Here is a 15527-nt window from a genome sequence, read left to right on the forward strand (position 1 = left end):
GATGTTACAGGGAAAGATGAGACACACATATACGTATCCAGTGCAGAGTGACTGATGAAGGAATGCTGCCATCAAAGGCTTTAAGTGAGTATACTACAGAAATGAAGAAAAAAACTAACTTGTAGTTTATTTTAATTATTGTAATTTCAGAATTATTACAGCACTTTTCTGATTCTTGATTTCTGTGCAGTTTCTGTTGCAGTTTTTTTTTTTTTTTTTTTTGTGATGGAGCAGGGCCTGCAAGGCAAGGTGACGGTGGCATTTGTAGGAAAAAAAATAAAAAATAGGGAAAACCTGAAACAAAAATATAAAGACCATTTTTGGATCTGAAATGTCTGCAGACTGGTGTGAGCACTGAAGATTCCTTTGCCTCACTGAAATAATTTATTGTACTTGTTTTTCAGTTATGAAACAAAAACATTTTCTCATCATTTACACATTTGTGTAACAAACATATATTTTAAAATATAATTATGAATGAATATTGTTTGAGTATGAGTGGTGTATTGCACAAAAACAAATTGTGGGTAATGAATTATAAAACATGATTTGTAAAATGTTATACTCTGTGTAAATGTTTTACATGTAGTCATGCCAATGGAAAGCAGGCACACAAGTGTTTGGAGCAGACACAGTGGCACCCAGATTGTCCCACACATGTTCTTACACTCTTGCTTGGGATTGAGGGGGGCTTCATCATGGTCTTCCTCATCCTCTGGCTCAACAATGTCCCCATTGAGAAGGGAGTGCTTGTTGTTGAAACAAGCTGCACAGGGTTCTGTAAGACTATCTGTATCAGCTAATGGGGCAGCAGATAGGCCACTCAGGCAAAGACAGCCTCGATACCCCTTTACCATCCATAATCAGATAACAGTCTGACTGCAGTAATTAGGAACATGATGGACGACAGACACAGGGGAATGTGGGCACGGTGGTCAGCTACATTAAAATAAAGCTGCAGAATTGGCACACCTGTGTTGAGATGACGGTAGGGTGTGAAGTTGTGGAGACGGTGGGAACATGGTCTTAAGAATGATTTTTTACTATCAACACTTCATTCCTAATTGTTCTGCGATTGCCAAGGCCCTCTTTGCTCTATCTGCGGGACAGAAGAGACGAGGAAAAGTAAGAACTGGGAAGTACGTTGGCACATTTTGGAAGCTGAATGCTAGTGACTGGGTGGATGAGTGTGATGTTTCAACATGCTTAAGGAGAAGTTGTTGAACTGTGTTGTTCTTGCACATCCAGATTTCTCAAAGCCACTGATTCTCTCCATTGATGCATCTCTAGATGGGCTTGGCACTGTGCTTTCCCAAGTCCCAGCAGGGGAAGAAATAGTGAGACCCATTGCCTTTGCCAGCAAGACCTTGAATGCATCACAGAAAAAATATCCTGCTCACAGGCTTGAGTTTCTGGCTTTGAAGTGGAGTGTGTGCGAAAAGTTCAGCCACTGGCTCAAAGGGCACACAGTTTGCACTGACAACAATCCACTAACGTACATCATGTCTAAGCCAAAACTTGATGCCTGTGAACAAAGGTGGGTTTCAAAACTAGCCCCTTACTCTTTTGATATTAAACATATCGCAGGAACAAAGAATGCGGTGGCTGATACTTTGAGCAGAGATCCATTTGCGAGTACAGTTAGTCACAGACTCATGAATGAGAGTTACAACCATCTACTCACTGAAGCTGATGCCGTTAAGGAAGAAGGTATACAGGATGTGTTTCGCTTGAAGGTTGAGTGCCACAAGCTTAATGATCGTGTGGGATGTCAGTCGAGTTACATGCAGCTTTGTGACTCAGTAGCCGTCAAGACACTTTGTCAAGTCCAAAACGACTGGAAAACAGCAACATTAACACGTGCTGTCCGGTTGGTGCAGTCGGTTCAACAGGTTGCAGCTGCTACATCTGCTTGGGTTCTCTCATGATGAGCTGCAAAGAAGTCAAGAGCTTGATGTTACCATCTCTAAAGTTCTCCCTTTTGTAATTCGTAAAAGACGCCCTTCTAGGCAAGAGAGAGGAAAGTTTGACTTCAGAGCTCAAGCACTTATAAAGCAGTGGGATCATCTGAAAGTCCAGGATTGGGTTTTGTATAGAGTGACCAAGGACCCAGTTAGCAAGCAGAAACGCCACCAGTATGTCCTTCCTCGAAGCTTGTTGGAAAAGGCCTTAGCCGGTCTTCATGATCTTGCTGGTCACCAAGGACAGGCTAGAACAATTCACTTGGCGAGACAGCGTTTCTTCTGGCCCAAGATGGAATATGAGATCAAAGAATATGTCAAGTGTTGCAGGAGGTGAATTCTGGCAAAAACGCCTGAGCCAGCTGCTCGAGCTCCCCTGGAAAGTATCCAAACATCTATACCTATGGAGTTAGTTTGTCTTGACTTTTGGAGTGCAGAGGATAACAAGCAGTGTTCAGTGGATGTGCTGGTCTTGAAAGATCATTTCACTAAGCTCGCACATGCCTTTCCTTGCATTAACCAAACAGCTAAGCAAGTTGCTCGGAAGTTATGGGATCACGTGTTCTGTGTGTAGGGATTCCCTGAGTGAATCCATACGGATCAAGGCACAAATTTTCGGAGTGAGCTTATTTCTGAACTGCTGGCACTTGCTGGGGTCTCCAAATCTCGCACGACTGCCTATCATCCTATGGGCAACGCCATCACAGAGCGGTGTAACATTAGGAAATATGCTTCGTTCATTGCCCTTGAGATCTAAGGATAAGTGGCCACAACAGATTCAGACACTGACTTTTGCTTACAATTCGACAGTTCATGAGACAACCAGCTATGCCCCCTTCCAACTCATGTTTGGGCGAGTCCCATGATTACCCATGGACGTAATGTTTAAACAAGTTTTGAGAGATCCTGCAACAGTTGACTATAGCAGTTATGCTTCTACACTGATGTCTCATCTTCACGAAGCAGCCGACCTTGCCCAAAACATGCTGTACAAGAACAAAACGAACAGACCAAGATGTATAACCGCAAGATCAAAGGGGTACATCTAAACTGTGGAGACAGAGTGTTGATTGCCAACAAAGGAGAGAGAGGAAATTGGAAGTTGGCTGATAGATGGGAATCTACTGTGTATACCATTGTGGATCGTGACCCTAAAACACACATATACAGAGTGAAGGATGACAAAGGACTCACTAAAGTGCTTCATCAAAATATACTCTTGGACATTAGTTTCTTACCAGTAACACTTCCTGAGGACAAATCATGTGGGTCAATGGCTGATGAGTGCTCCGATGATTCAGAGTGTGAGAGCCTATTATCAAATTCCACTGATTGCTTGGAGGACAAGAACCCTGGAAACAAAACATGTTCATGGGCATCAAATGAGGATAATTCAAAGAATTTAATATCTGTTGATGAACAGTCACAACAAGAAGAGGATGACAGTGGTGACACTTACTGTGGTGATTCCATCCCAGACAGTCAAAGCCAGATTTCTCTCTGATGAGGCAATGGGCCCTGGTATTTCTGATGCTGACAGTGCATCTGCAGAACCTGATATGACCAATCCAGATGCTGATGACTCAGTCAGTGAAGATGTGTCGATACCAGGTCACGAACAAGGCAAATTTACAGCACGGGCTGGTAGAGTCGTGAAGAGAGTAAACCATCTAACAGAGACCATGGTCCAAAAGCCATTTAAAATGCTAAACTTGCCAAATAAATTCCTGAAAAAGTCTCAGTCAGTTTTAAGTTTGTTTTAATGCTAACCTTTACAATGAGTTTACTTTTTTTCTCTTTAGCCCTTGGGAGATATTTTTCATCAAGTTGCACATAAGACACTTTATGTGAGTGAGGACTAAGTGTGATATGGTGTACTTGGCAACATACTTTACTAAGAGGTTTTGAGGCCTGATCACCCTCAAATTTCTCTGTATCTGTCAGGACAGATAGCTTTCATTGCTGTAACTATGGTATTCTTGCATTGTGATTCTTTAGAAAATCCTCTTTATGCACATACAGAATTTTGGTGAAATTAGGGGAGGTCAATGTAACGGGCGCCATATTATTAATTTTACTCAAAAGTTCTCTCCTAGTAATTATCAAGTTTATTTTATATTCTTTTAATCTCTTATATTTGACATTTCATGTTTTCATAGCCATGTTTACTTTCAGTGGCTGGTGTATTGTTAAATATAGTATATGGCTCCTTTAAGTGTTGTGTTCTGGTTCCGGCTGCTCTCCCTCAGTTCACGGCAAACGAAATTGAGGAGAGGTGAGTTGCACTGAAGCTCCGTCTAAAAAAGTATCATATGAGTTTTGTAGTAATGATATATGCAATTTTGTTCTAAAATGCACTTTACTCTTGTATGAAGTTTGTATGAATAATATGAAGCATGTATTTTTTTTTAAGAGAGTTCATAAGCATGAGTGCACAAGCTTCGTGGTTAAAAAAATTCCTCTCCTTGATAGGTTGGGGATACAAATGTGAAAGAAGGCCACAGATTCAAGCTTGTTTTGATTTATTGTTATTTTATTCATGCAGGTATGTTCTCATTCATGCTTCTGTTAAAGTTGTTTTGAATTTATGTATAATGCTTTATTCTTTTTTTATGAAATATGTTGAACACTATTTGACTTGATTATATGAGAAACGTGAATATTGTAAAATGTCTCAGTTCGCGGCAAACACGATTGAGGAGAGGGATACAAATGTGAAAGAAGACCACAGATTCAAGCTTGTTTTGATTTATTGTTCTTTTATTCATGCAGAATAAAATGTGGCCCGAGTATTTCCCATTGTCTGATTCCATTCATCCACACACAACGCAGAGCTAGGTGAAGACCAGTCACACATGCGTCTTACCTATTTTTATTTTGTATAAATTTATTTTGTATGTTTGCGTGAGTGTTTTATGGGTGTGTATGCACGCACCGAGTTTATATGTATATGTGCGTGTTGTTGTGGGTGCATATGCATGAATCGAGTTTATATGTATAAGCGAGTGTCTATTAGCGTAAACATGCGTCAAGTTTATATGTATACACAAGTTATTCACAAGTGCATGTGCATTCATTAATAACATAAGATATATTGGTATGGATTTCATATTAGTGTGCATATATATATATATATATATATATATATATATATGAGAAATACACGCATATATATATATATATATATATATATATATATATATATATATATATATACATGTATATGCAAGTAATTTCTATGTGAATATGCAAGTTTTATGTATGTATTGATAAGCGAAGTTTGATTTAAATCCTACATGGCGCCTCATATAATTTGGCCAGGGATTTTTATGTTGGTGGTGAGAGATAAACACAGACATTCTGGATTCGGATGGCAATAAAATCATAAAATCGACTACCCCCTGTAAATTATGAAAATAGCCTACATCCCCATAAGAAACAATTGCCGTCCGAATCAGGCTTTAAATTAAAATACATTTTCATTATTACATTTCATACATACACAGTGTATTGTAAATTCACAACTCAACTTCACTGAACGTGAACATACTCTAATTAAACATAAAAAATTATGTTATTATACTGGCGCTAAAGTATTTACTCATCGTGTTAACATAAGAGTCCTACTCATATTATCTCCAATACCGGTATATTTGTCACATGCTAAATGAACACAATGCAGATATTTCATGTTTGGATATCATGATTATCGTCAATACCAGTATATTGCGACACCCCTAGTAATAATTAATTGTATTTATCCAAACTTTCAAAAGCATCTTGTTTTGAGTATGCTCTCCATTCACGGGGAATCTCACCACTCCCCTCAAATCTATTATTGTAGTGCTTTTCCAGATCTTTCTGGAATCTGCAAACAAACCACTTCCAGTAGGGGAGTACAGAGAGATCAGGGGTGATGCTCCACTTTGCATAAACTTTTCCTGCTCTCCTGTATTCTGTCCAGGGGATTTTATCCTCTGAGTCGTAGGGATAAAAATACAGATTGCTGTTTGCTACTGCTGATGTGCAGATATGAGTAGACAAGTTAGATGTATTTTTGTAATGTATCCCACTTAGTCCAATACTACGATGAAACTGAACACTGTGATCCTCATCATGGTTTTCTATGGTGTTGGTGCAGAGGGCTGTACAAAACGGACACTGAACCCAACAGCACTGACAGAAGTGATCAATCAGAATCTCATCTGGCCTGAACTTATGGTCCAGATTCACTGGAAATGTCTCTGTGTTAAATCTACTGCTGATGTCGAACATTATAACAATAATTTCTTCTCTTATGACGTCTTCTAGGAGGCTGAAATCATCAACATCATCATGCTTCACTCCACTGAGGTCTTTTTCAGAGAAGATCAGCTCATCTGAGAGCTGCTGTGTGAAACTCTTCAACCACAAACCAACATCTCCACTGTTCACTTGAACATGTTCAGTAGATTCATGAGCTGCTTTCATGATTTTCTGCTGCAGGAGTTTAATGTTCTCCTTCATCTTGGGTAAAACACTGACACTGAACTTATCAGTGATGTAGCGACTGACTTCATCTCTGATGAAACTCTTGAAGTGATCTCTGGGATTATTCATGTAGTTCATGTATTTGTCAAAATCTTCCACTTCTGCTAGTGTCTTCAGGATGTGTTTCTCCAGTTTTGATCTGTTTCCATTCAGTGATTCACAGTTTGATCTCATTTCATCTGTCAGATCTCTGGAAGTCTTCTTGTAGACACTCTGCTCAATGGGCTCTTTAAGTTTCTGACAGATGATCTTGCCAAAAATTGCAGCTGATGTTGCTCCGTGACAGTATGTCTGGAAAATGCTATAATACTCTTCTCTCTTCTTCTCCACATATAACATAGGATCATTGGCTTCCCTAAACATTCTGTGTTGGTCAGTGATCATTTTGTTTGCTCTCGTACAGATGGAAAGAACTAAATCCATAAAGAATTGATTCTTGAAGACATATTTCACTGGTCCTTCCTGATGTTGTTTTACTTTATTAATGATGTAATCTGTGAGTTGTTGAATGCAACTGATGTTGTAGCCCATCTTTGAAATGTTAAATGACTGAATCAAATTGTCTGTTTGCTGAACAATGTCTTGGACTAATACTCTTATTTGGGATTCATCTACTGGAGACAGTTTCAGAGTATATCTCAATGTTCCTTTAACTGTTCTGTAACCCTCTTTTACACCCTCTGTAATTCCTTTTTTGGTGGACTTTTTGAAAACAACATATTCTGAGTAACTCGACACAGTAAAAATATCCTTGTACTCACTACCCTCTTTCCAGTGGTCTGTAGGGAGACTTCCTTCATAGATGTCACTAAGGAGGAGTTTCATATCCCTCAATGCATCAATGTGTTTGACTGAATGGGTGTCTCTCCTGATCTTCTTCACACTCTCTTCCCAGAACAAATCAAACTCTTTCTGCAGTGTTTCTTCGTCTTTTGGTTTGTATTTCATTTTTAGGGCAAGTTCTTTGCTCTTTTCATAGAGCGTATTTTCATGATGTGTCATCTGAGCATCAATTTCTTTTTTCAGGTCTCGCTGCTGAAGAATCTCATTTAATGTCCTTTTTGTTCCTCTCACAACATTTTCTTCAACATCTTTGATTTTGGTTTCAAATGATGTTTTCCACTGAATCAGTATATTTGCATCTGTGTCTTTCTCAAAGAACTCTGACATTGATTTTTTCACTTCTTCACTTGTCGTCTTCAGTTCTCTTTGAAGATCAGTTTCCTCAACTTCATTAATTGTTTCATTTTCAATTTTGTTGTGTAGTTTGTTCTCAGTTTCCAGCATGGCACTGCGAAGACTCCAGGACCACTTGCTGTATTTTGTCTCCAGTTTCCTGTAGGCTGAAATTTCCAGAGAATTTTTGAAGCTGAAGACAAATCGTTCATTTAGTAAAGCCTCCCAGAGATCTTTAATACGATCTTTTAAGTCTATCAGCATAATTTCATCTGATTTTGAGGCATGAGACATAATTGTTTCTTTTAGTTCTTGAATATTCTCACAGTAATTTGGGTTTGGTGGTGCCATGGGTGGGCTGCCCTCCCAGAGATGAGCAAAATACTTCACATCATTCTGAACATCAAATCTAATGACATCGCTGAAACATTCTGCTTCACAGACTTCATCTTTAGCAGCAAGTTTTGTCATCTCATCCAGTGTCTCCTGTAGTCGCCTCCTTCCCTCCATGTTTTTCTCTCCAGCTGTAATGTCAGTAACGTTCTGATGCACAAACACACAGCTGGGATTCAGTCTGACCTTCTTCATCCTCATGAAAGCCTGAACAACAATCTGAAGAATATCTTGCATCTCAGCAGGATTTTCTCCAAAGATGTTGATCAGTGTCAGATTTCCAATACCAACAGCAAATGTGGCCAATTGATTGTCATGATGTCTTGTTGATCTTCCGAGTTCGACAGCACAAAGACCCTCAGTATCAACAACCAGAATATAGTCAATGTTCATCTGTGTTTTCATCTCGTCAGACACTTTGACCAGCTGCATGAAAGCTCCTCTGGTGCACCTGCCAGCACTGACAGCAAACTGGAGTCCAAACATGGCATTCAGCATGGTGGATTTCCCAGAGCTCTGTAGCCCTAAAACTGACAGAACAAAGACTCTCTGGTCTCCCAGTTTCTGTTTGAGTTGATCTAGAACAGCAGAGATCCAGATCACAGGAACATGAGCAGCATCTCCATCCATCAGCTCCAGTGGAAATCCAGAGATCATCATCTCTGCTGCAAAACTTGGGAGAGAAGAGAAGTGAAACTGCAGGTCTTTCTTGCTTTTCTTTATAGATAAACATGATTCATAGATCTGACTGATCTCCCTCATGATGTGCTCCAAACCAAAGGCTGCAGCTTGAAGATCCTCAGATATTCTCTCAAGTTGTGCTTGTTCATCTTTTATTTTCTCACATTCATCTTGTTTTTCTTTCAGTTTTAAAACTGTTAACCATTTTTCATAATATTTGTGATGTAGAGCAGAAAGATCAGCAGAAGTGTATTCATCCAAGAGGATTCTGAGCCATTTAAGGAAAAACATCTTACGTTCAGCATGCGAGCTCATTTCTTTAATGAAGAGCTTCATAAAGTTACTGATTTCACATTCATGCTGCTGTTGACGGATTTTCAGAATCGCTGAGTGTTTTTTACTTATTTCCATTTCTGTCTCATCTGCTCGAGGTCGATGTAGTTCTTTGTTCTTCTGACTCCACTGATGCCACAGTTTCCCCTGATGAGGCAGAAATGATTCTTTGATTTCTATCAGATCTTTCTTCTTCAGTAAACTCATCATCTGCTGTGCTGCTTCTCTTCCTCTTCTGCAGTCATTATCATCTTCCTCATCTACTCTGATGTCTGAGTGTTTGGACACATCTTCAAGTCTGAAAGTGGAAGATGATTCTGAAAGACATTCTTTTATAGCTTTTCTGAGTTCATCAGAAACAGTTGGCTGACATCTGTCTTTCAAACCAACTTTATATTTTCCTTTTTGCATCAGTGTGAGAACTGAATCATCCTCAGTAAATAGACAAATGAGAGGCTTTCTGTTCCTGTACAGGTTTTGCATCTTTGCTGCATGTTTGGCATCCCTGTCCAGTCGTGGTAGAAGAACAACATTAACTGAGGCCATTTCAGTGAGGATCTGCAGCTGTTTCTCATGGTCTCCTGCATCACCGTGTAGATTACAGAATGCAACACACTCAGTGAATTTATCATCATATTTTCCAGAGGGGCAGAACCAGGTGATCTCCACCACTCCATCCATCAGGACTCTGGTTCTGCTGCTGCCTGCGCAGTTCCTGTGGAAGAATGTGTTGTATCTCTCATTGATCAGACTGTTCATCAGCTGAGACTTGGATGAAGATAAAGAGCCAAACCTGAAGAAAAACACCATTGAAGTTTCTGCCTTGTAGATCGGCTGGGTTTGACTGATGATTTCATTGTTGGTGTTTGTCATCTTCCAGCTCTTGTTGATTTGTCTGAATGTCCAGAGAGGAAACTCAATCTGTTGTGTGAATGGATCAGGAACAAGCAGAGGCAGAGCGTACTGACACTGGGACAGTTTAGTCACCATCAGCTGCTTCAGGAAACCGTCAGCACAATGAAACACAGCCATCTGAACATCCATCGGGTGAACAGGGTCAGGTTGGCTTGTTCCTTTGTTTGTCAAAAACACTGCTTTAAATATATCACTGCTGTCTTCAGTTAAGTCTCTTTGTTCTGTTTGATCCTGTTCACTTGCCTTATTAACATGAATGTATCTTGCTCTGTAGTTCATCATCAGTAGTTTTTGTACGAAAGTCTGAATCAGCTCTTCTTCAGGACAAGACTCATAGGACCGTAATGAATGTTCAGTTAACTGAACAACATCTGCAGCTTTCAGATTACAGTGTCTGACTTTAAGATGAAGTCTACCAAAGAGAGACTCTGTTGTTTTAAACCATTCTTTTCCTTTGTCTAGTTCAGGTGTTGTTTCTTCTGTTGAAACCATTCCCTGTAAAAGAAATAGCATAATTAATACGTTTTTCTAGCACCTTTCCATTGTTCATGAATGTTGTACAGCATAGATACAATAAGAAAAGATAACACCGACAGAGTAGACAAAAATGACAAACAAAATTACATGTGGAGAACTAGAAATGTACAAAATAGTAGAATATAGCAAGGATAATGCAAAACAATAAAAGCAGGAGCAGGATTAGACACTCCTACAGTCTTGCATCCAAAATGCTCAAAAACAGATAAAATGAGACAAAGAAACACTTAATGCTGTAGTCTAAAGGTGCGTTCACACCAGATGCGAATGAAGTGTTAAGCGCGAGTGATTTACATGTTAAGTCAATGCAAAGACGCGAATAGACATTCTGCAGCGCAAACGTCCCAGGTTACGTATGTAACCATGGTTCCCCGAGGGAACGAGACGCTGCGTCGGCAAACGCTAGGGGAACGCCTTTGGCGGAACCACGCTCTGAACACATGTGAAATCTGACCAATGAGAAAGCGGGACGTCACGGGCGGGTGACGTCACCGACCAGGAAGCATAAAAGCACGTGCGAAGCCGGCCGGCGTCAGCTTCAAGAATGAAGCGAGCGCTCGGCAGGGATGCCAGAAGGATGGACCGAGACGCAGCGTCTCGTTCCCTCGGGGAACCATGGTTACATACGTAACCTGGGACGTTCCCCTTCGGGAACTCGAGCTGCGTCGGCAAACGCTAGGGGAACGAGATGCCCATGCCACCAGACTTCGAAGTCCCTGCCTAGTGAATTGCTATGGCACAAGGACAGAAGAGCCAGGAGTGGCTCGGGTGTCTAGGCTATAGAACCTGACAAAGGTGAGCGGCGTGGACCACCCCGCAGCATTACAGATGTCCTGGATGGGGACACCTAACATGAGTGCTTTGGAAGCAGCCGTAGCACGAGTGGAATGGGCTCGAAGACCCATAGGAGAAGGAAGGTCCGAAGACACATAAGAAGTAGAAATGGCATCGACGATCCATCTACTAATAGTTTGCTTGGAAGCAGGACTCCCCTTCTTAGGGGAGCCATAGCAGACGAACAACTGTTCAGATTTACGCCACAGGGCAGCTCTGTGGACATAGGCATCCAGGGCACGTACTGGACAGACACAATTTTGCTTCTGTTGGTCGGGCTCCCGGAAGGGAGGAGGACAGAAAGCCTGGAGCACGACCGGCTGAGGTGTGCTGGTGGGGACCTTAGGTACATACCCCGGTCTGGGGTAAAGAAATGCCTTGGTCATACCAGGAGCAAACTCTAGATGAGAAGGGGCCACCGAAAGGGCCTGCAGGTCCCCTACCCGCTTGAGGGAAGTAAGAGCGAGCAACAAAGCTGTCTTAATAGTTAGAAGATGATCCGATATGTCTTCTATAGGCTCGAATGGAGACCTACAGAGAGCCTCAAGCACCACAGCCAGATCCCAACTAGGGATATGAGGTCGCGTCGGAGGCCTCAGCCTCAGTGCACCGCGGAGGAAACGTGTAACCAGGGGGTTCCTACCCACTGACATGCCACCAAGAGGGGCGTGGTAGGCCGAAATTGCCGCCACGTAGACCTTCAAGGTGGAGTGGGCTAACCCTGTGGAGAGACAGGCCTGCAGAAACTCCAGTACTGTACCAACTGGGCAGTTAGCTGGGTCTTGCTGGCGTTCTCCACACCATGAAGTGAAAAGCTTCCACTTCAGGGCGTACAGTTTCCTCGTCGAGGGGAGCTCTGGATTGGAGGATGGTCTCAACAACCTCGGTTGAGAGACCGGAAGCTATGAGTTGTGCCCCCTCAGAGGCCACACCCACAGCTTCCATAGCTCCGGGCGGGGGTGCAAGATGGTACCCCCCCCCGTGAGAGGAGATCCCTCCTGACGGGAATCTCCCATGGAGAGCCGTCGAGGAGAGATATCAGGTCCGAGAACCATACTCGGCCCGGCCAGTGCGGGGCTACTAACAGTAGACTGACTCCGTCCCGGCGCACTCTCTCCAGAACTCCTGGAAGCAGAGCAATCGGGGGGAAAAGCGTACAGACGTAGCCTCGGCCACGTCTGTGTCATAGCATCCAGTCCCAGGGGAGCTGGATGAACTAGAGAGAACCAGAGGGGAATTGAGCATTCTCCCTCGTGGCGAAGAGATCTACTTGGGCTGAGCCAAAGATTCTCCAAATCTGCTTCACCACCTCCGGGTGAAGCATCCATTCCCCGGGCCTCGGCCCCTGCCTCGACAGGATGTCTGCTCCCACATTTAGATACCCAGGAATATGAACTGCTCGCAGAGAGAGGAGTTTGTCCTGGGACCACACAAGGATCTCGTGCGCCAGCTTGTATAAGGGGCGCGAACGCAGGCCTCCCTGGTGGTTGATGTAGTAGACCACGGCTGTGCTGTCAGTGCGTACTAGCACATGGCGATCTCAGGTCTGGAAGAAAGTACTTCAGAGCTAGAAATACGGCCAGCATCTCGAGGCAGTTGATGTGCCAACTGAGATGGCGACCACTCCACAGACCCCGGGCGGAGCGGCCACTCATGACCGCCCCCCAACCGGTGAGGGATGCATCCGTCGCTAGTGAGACACGGCGGCAAGGAGCTCCCAACACTGGGCCCTGATTTAGGAACCAAGGTTTCCTCCACATATCTAAGGTACGTAGCCCTCGGCGCGTAACCTTGATCATGCGGAGCGGGTTTCCCCTCGGGGAGAACCCCTTGGTTTTGAGCCACCACTGAAGGGGTCTCATGTACAGCAGGCCAAAAGGTATCACGTTGGACGCAGCTGCCATCAGACCCAGCAGTTGTTGGAACTGCTTGACAGTGAGTGACCGGCCTTCTTTGACTCTCCTGACTGCGGCAAGGATCGACTCGATCCGAGCAGGGGACAGACGTGCCTGCATCGTGGTCGAATCCCAAACCACGCCCAGATAAGTGGTCCTCTGTGATGGAGAAAGCACACTTTTCTTGGCGTTTAGCCTTAACCCCAACGCTTTCATGTGCGCGAGAACAACATCTCGATGCTGAACCGCTAAACTCTCGGACGCTGCTAAGATCAGCCAGTCGTCGATGTAGTTTAATATGCAAATGCCCTGGAGCCGAAGAGGGACCAGGGCAGCGTCTACGCATTTCATAAAATTGCGGGGGGAGAGTGCTAGGCCGAACGGAAGAACCCGATACTGATAAGCTTCGCCCCTGAAAGCAAATCTCAGGAACTTCCGATGTTGAGGAAGGATGGAGACATGGAAGTAAGCGTCTTTCAGGTCTATCGTCACAAACCAGTCCTCGGACCTGATCTGTGAGATGACTTGCTTGATTGTAAGCATTTTGAACTTCAGTTTCATTACTGAATGATTGAGACGACGAAGGTCTAAGATGGGACGCAACCCTCCATCCTTCTTTGGAACAATGAAGTACCGGCTGTAAAACCCGGATTCCCTGACGTGAGGAGGGACCACCTCGATGGCCTCCTTCCTCAGAAGGGTGACTACTTCTTGCTCCATAACCAGAGCCTGCTCGGGGCCCACCACTGTGGGAAAAACCCCGTCGAAGGGCGGCGGCGGAGCGCCGAACTGAATAGTATAGCCTTCTTCTACTGTACGCAGGACCCATGCAGACACGTTTGGCAGTAGCTTCCACACTGCCAGATAGTCTACTAAGGGAACCAGCCACTCGAGGCTGGCCTCTGGTGTTGACTGAACTGCTAGCTCGGAGACCTGTAACGGCGGACCGGCAGGAGACTGCCGAACTAACTGTTCTAGAGACCCCCGTGGGGGTGACGAGCGCCCTGGCTCCGCTACGAGACCGGGCGGAAAGACCCAGGGCATGCGCTCGTCGGAGGCCGCTGTGTTCTGTAACCTTGGCAGAAACGTCAGACTGACCCCCCGAGGGCACCGAGGAGAGATGGGTACCGTGTAATGCGGTAAAACCCACCCTTCCCCGGCAGGGGCTACCCTCGGCGGTCCTGAGTTGGCGTCAGGACCGCTTTTGGGCCGGGGCCCTCTTCGCCTGAAGCACGACCCGCAGGTCGGGCCTCGCCTTAGAGGACCCCGGTCTAGAGTGCTGCGAGTCTCGGCCCCGGGACGGGGGAGCACGAGAGGCGACACTCAACTTTTGAACCTCACGGTACGAGGAGCTGGTACACGGTTGTGGCTGCTCACGCCCAGCAGCCACATGAGCTAGCGAACGGCGAGGGAGGAACTTCTGGAACGCCGCCGCTTGTTTGCGTGCCTCCTGGTACCTGTTGACGACAGAATCTACTGCGTCGCCAAACAGGCCAGAAGACCAAGCGGGCGTCCAGGAGGAAGACCCTGTCCTTCTCTTTCATATCGGACAGGGTCAACCACAGATGCCTCTCCGCCGCCACCATGGCTGCCATAGACCGCCCCACTGCACGGGCGGTCTCCTTGGTGGCGCGGAGAGCTAAATCTGCTGTCTTTCTAAGTTCCTCCAAATCTACTTTATTGCCTTCTGCTAGCTCTTTCAGCAGGTCGGCCTGATAGGCTTGGAGCAGTGACATAGTATGAAGACACGCTCCGGCCTGACCTGCTGACGTGTACCCCTTACCCAGAAGCGCTGATGTGGTGCGTAGCGGCTTCGAGGGTAAGGTAGGAGCCTTCAATGACGATGCCTCGCCGGGGGACAGATAGCTCGCAAGCGTCTGTTCCACCCGGGGCATCGCCTTATAGGCTCGCTCATCGAGCCCCACCACATTTCCATAATAGTCAGAGGCGGGGACGAAGAGACGAGCCGAAAATGGTCTAGCCCACGACCTCGAGATCTCATCAAGGAGGTCAGGGAAGAAGGGAAGGCTCCTTCTTGGAGGTGGATTCTTACTCCGCAGAAAGCGCTCATCCAACTTGCTTCTCTGCGGAGTTAATTCTTCCTCGGCGGGCCAACTGATATTTAATTTGGCTACCGCACGAGTAACCACCTCCAAGAGCTCCTCGTACTGTGGGGATTGAGGGAGTGGCTCACAAACACTCTCCAAGTCACCCTCGCCAGAGGATGACAACAGGAGAGAAGAGCCCGCCCCCTGGGAGGAAGTAGCCGCAG

At 44.7% G+C, this 15527-nt stretch overlaps 1 protein-coding gene across 1 annotated transcript; it reads right to left on the minus strand.

Moving 5' to 3' along the window:
• Positions 1–5207: 5207 nt before the first annotated feature.
• On the minus strand, positions 5208–10481 carry LOC127162755 (interferon-induced very large GTPase 1). The gene has a single exon (XM_051105609.1). It carries the CDS (start codon positions 10479–10481, stop codon positions 5709–5711), a length of 4773 nt encoding a protein of 1590 aa, XP_050961566.1. The 3' UTR covers positions 5208–5708.
• Positions 10482–15527: the final 5046 nt, after the last annotated feature.

The sequence above is a fragment of the Labeo rohita genome, chromosome 3 (assembly GCF_022985175.1).
Source record: "Labeo rohita strain BAU-BD-2019 chromosome 3, IGBB_LRoh.1.0, whole genome shotgun sequence".
Taxonomy (NCBI): domain Eukaryota; kingdom Metazoa; phylum Chordata; class Actinopteri; order Cypriniformes; family Cyprinidae; genus Labeo; species Labeo rohita.

Coding starts and splice junctions, on each gene's coding strand:
- LOC127162755 (XM_051105609.1), bottom strand. CDS start 10,481: ATGGTTTCAACAGAAGAAACAACACCTGAACTAGACAAAGGAAAAGAA.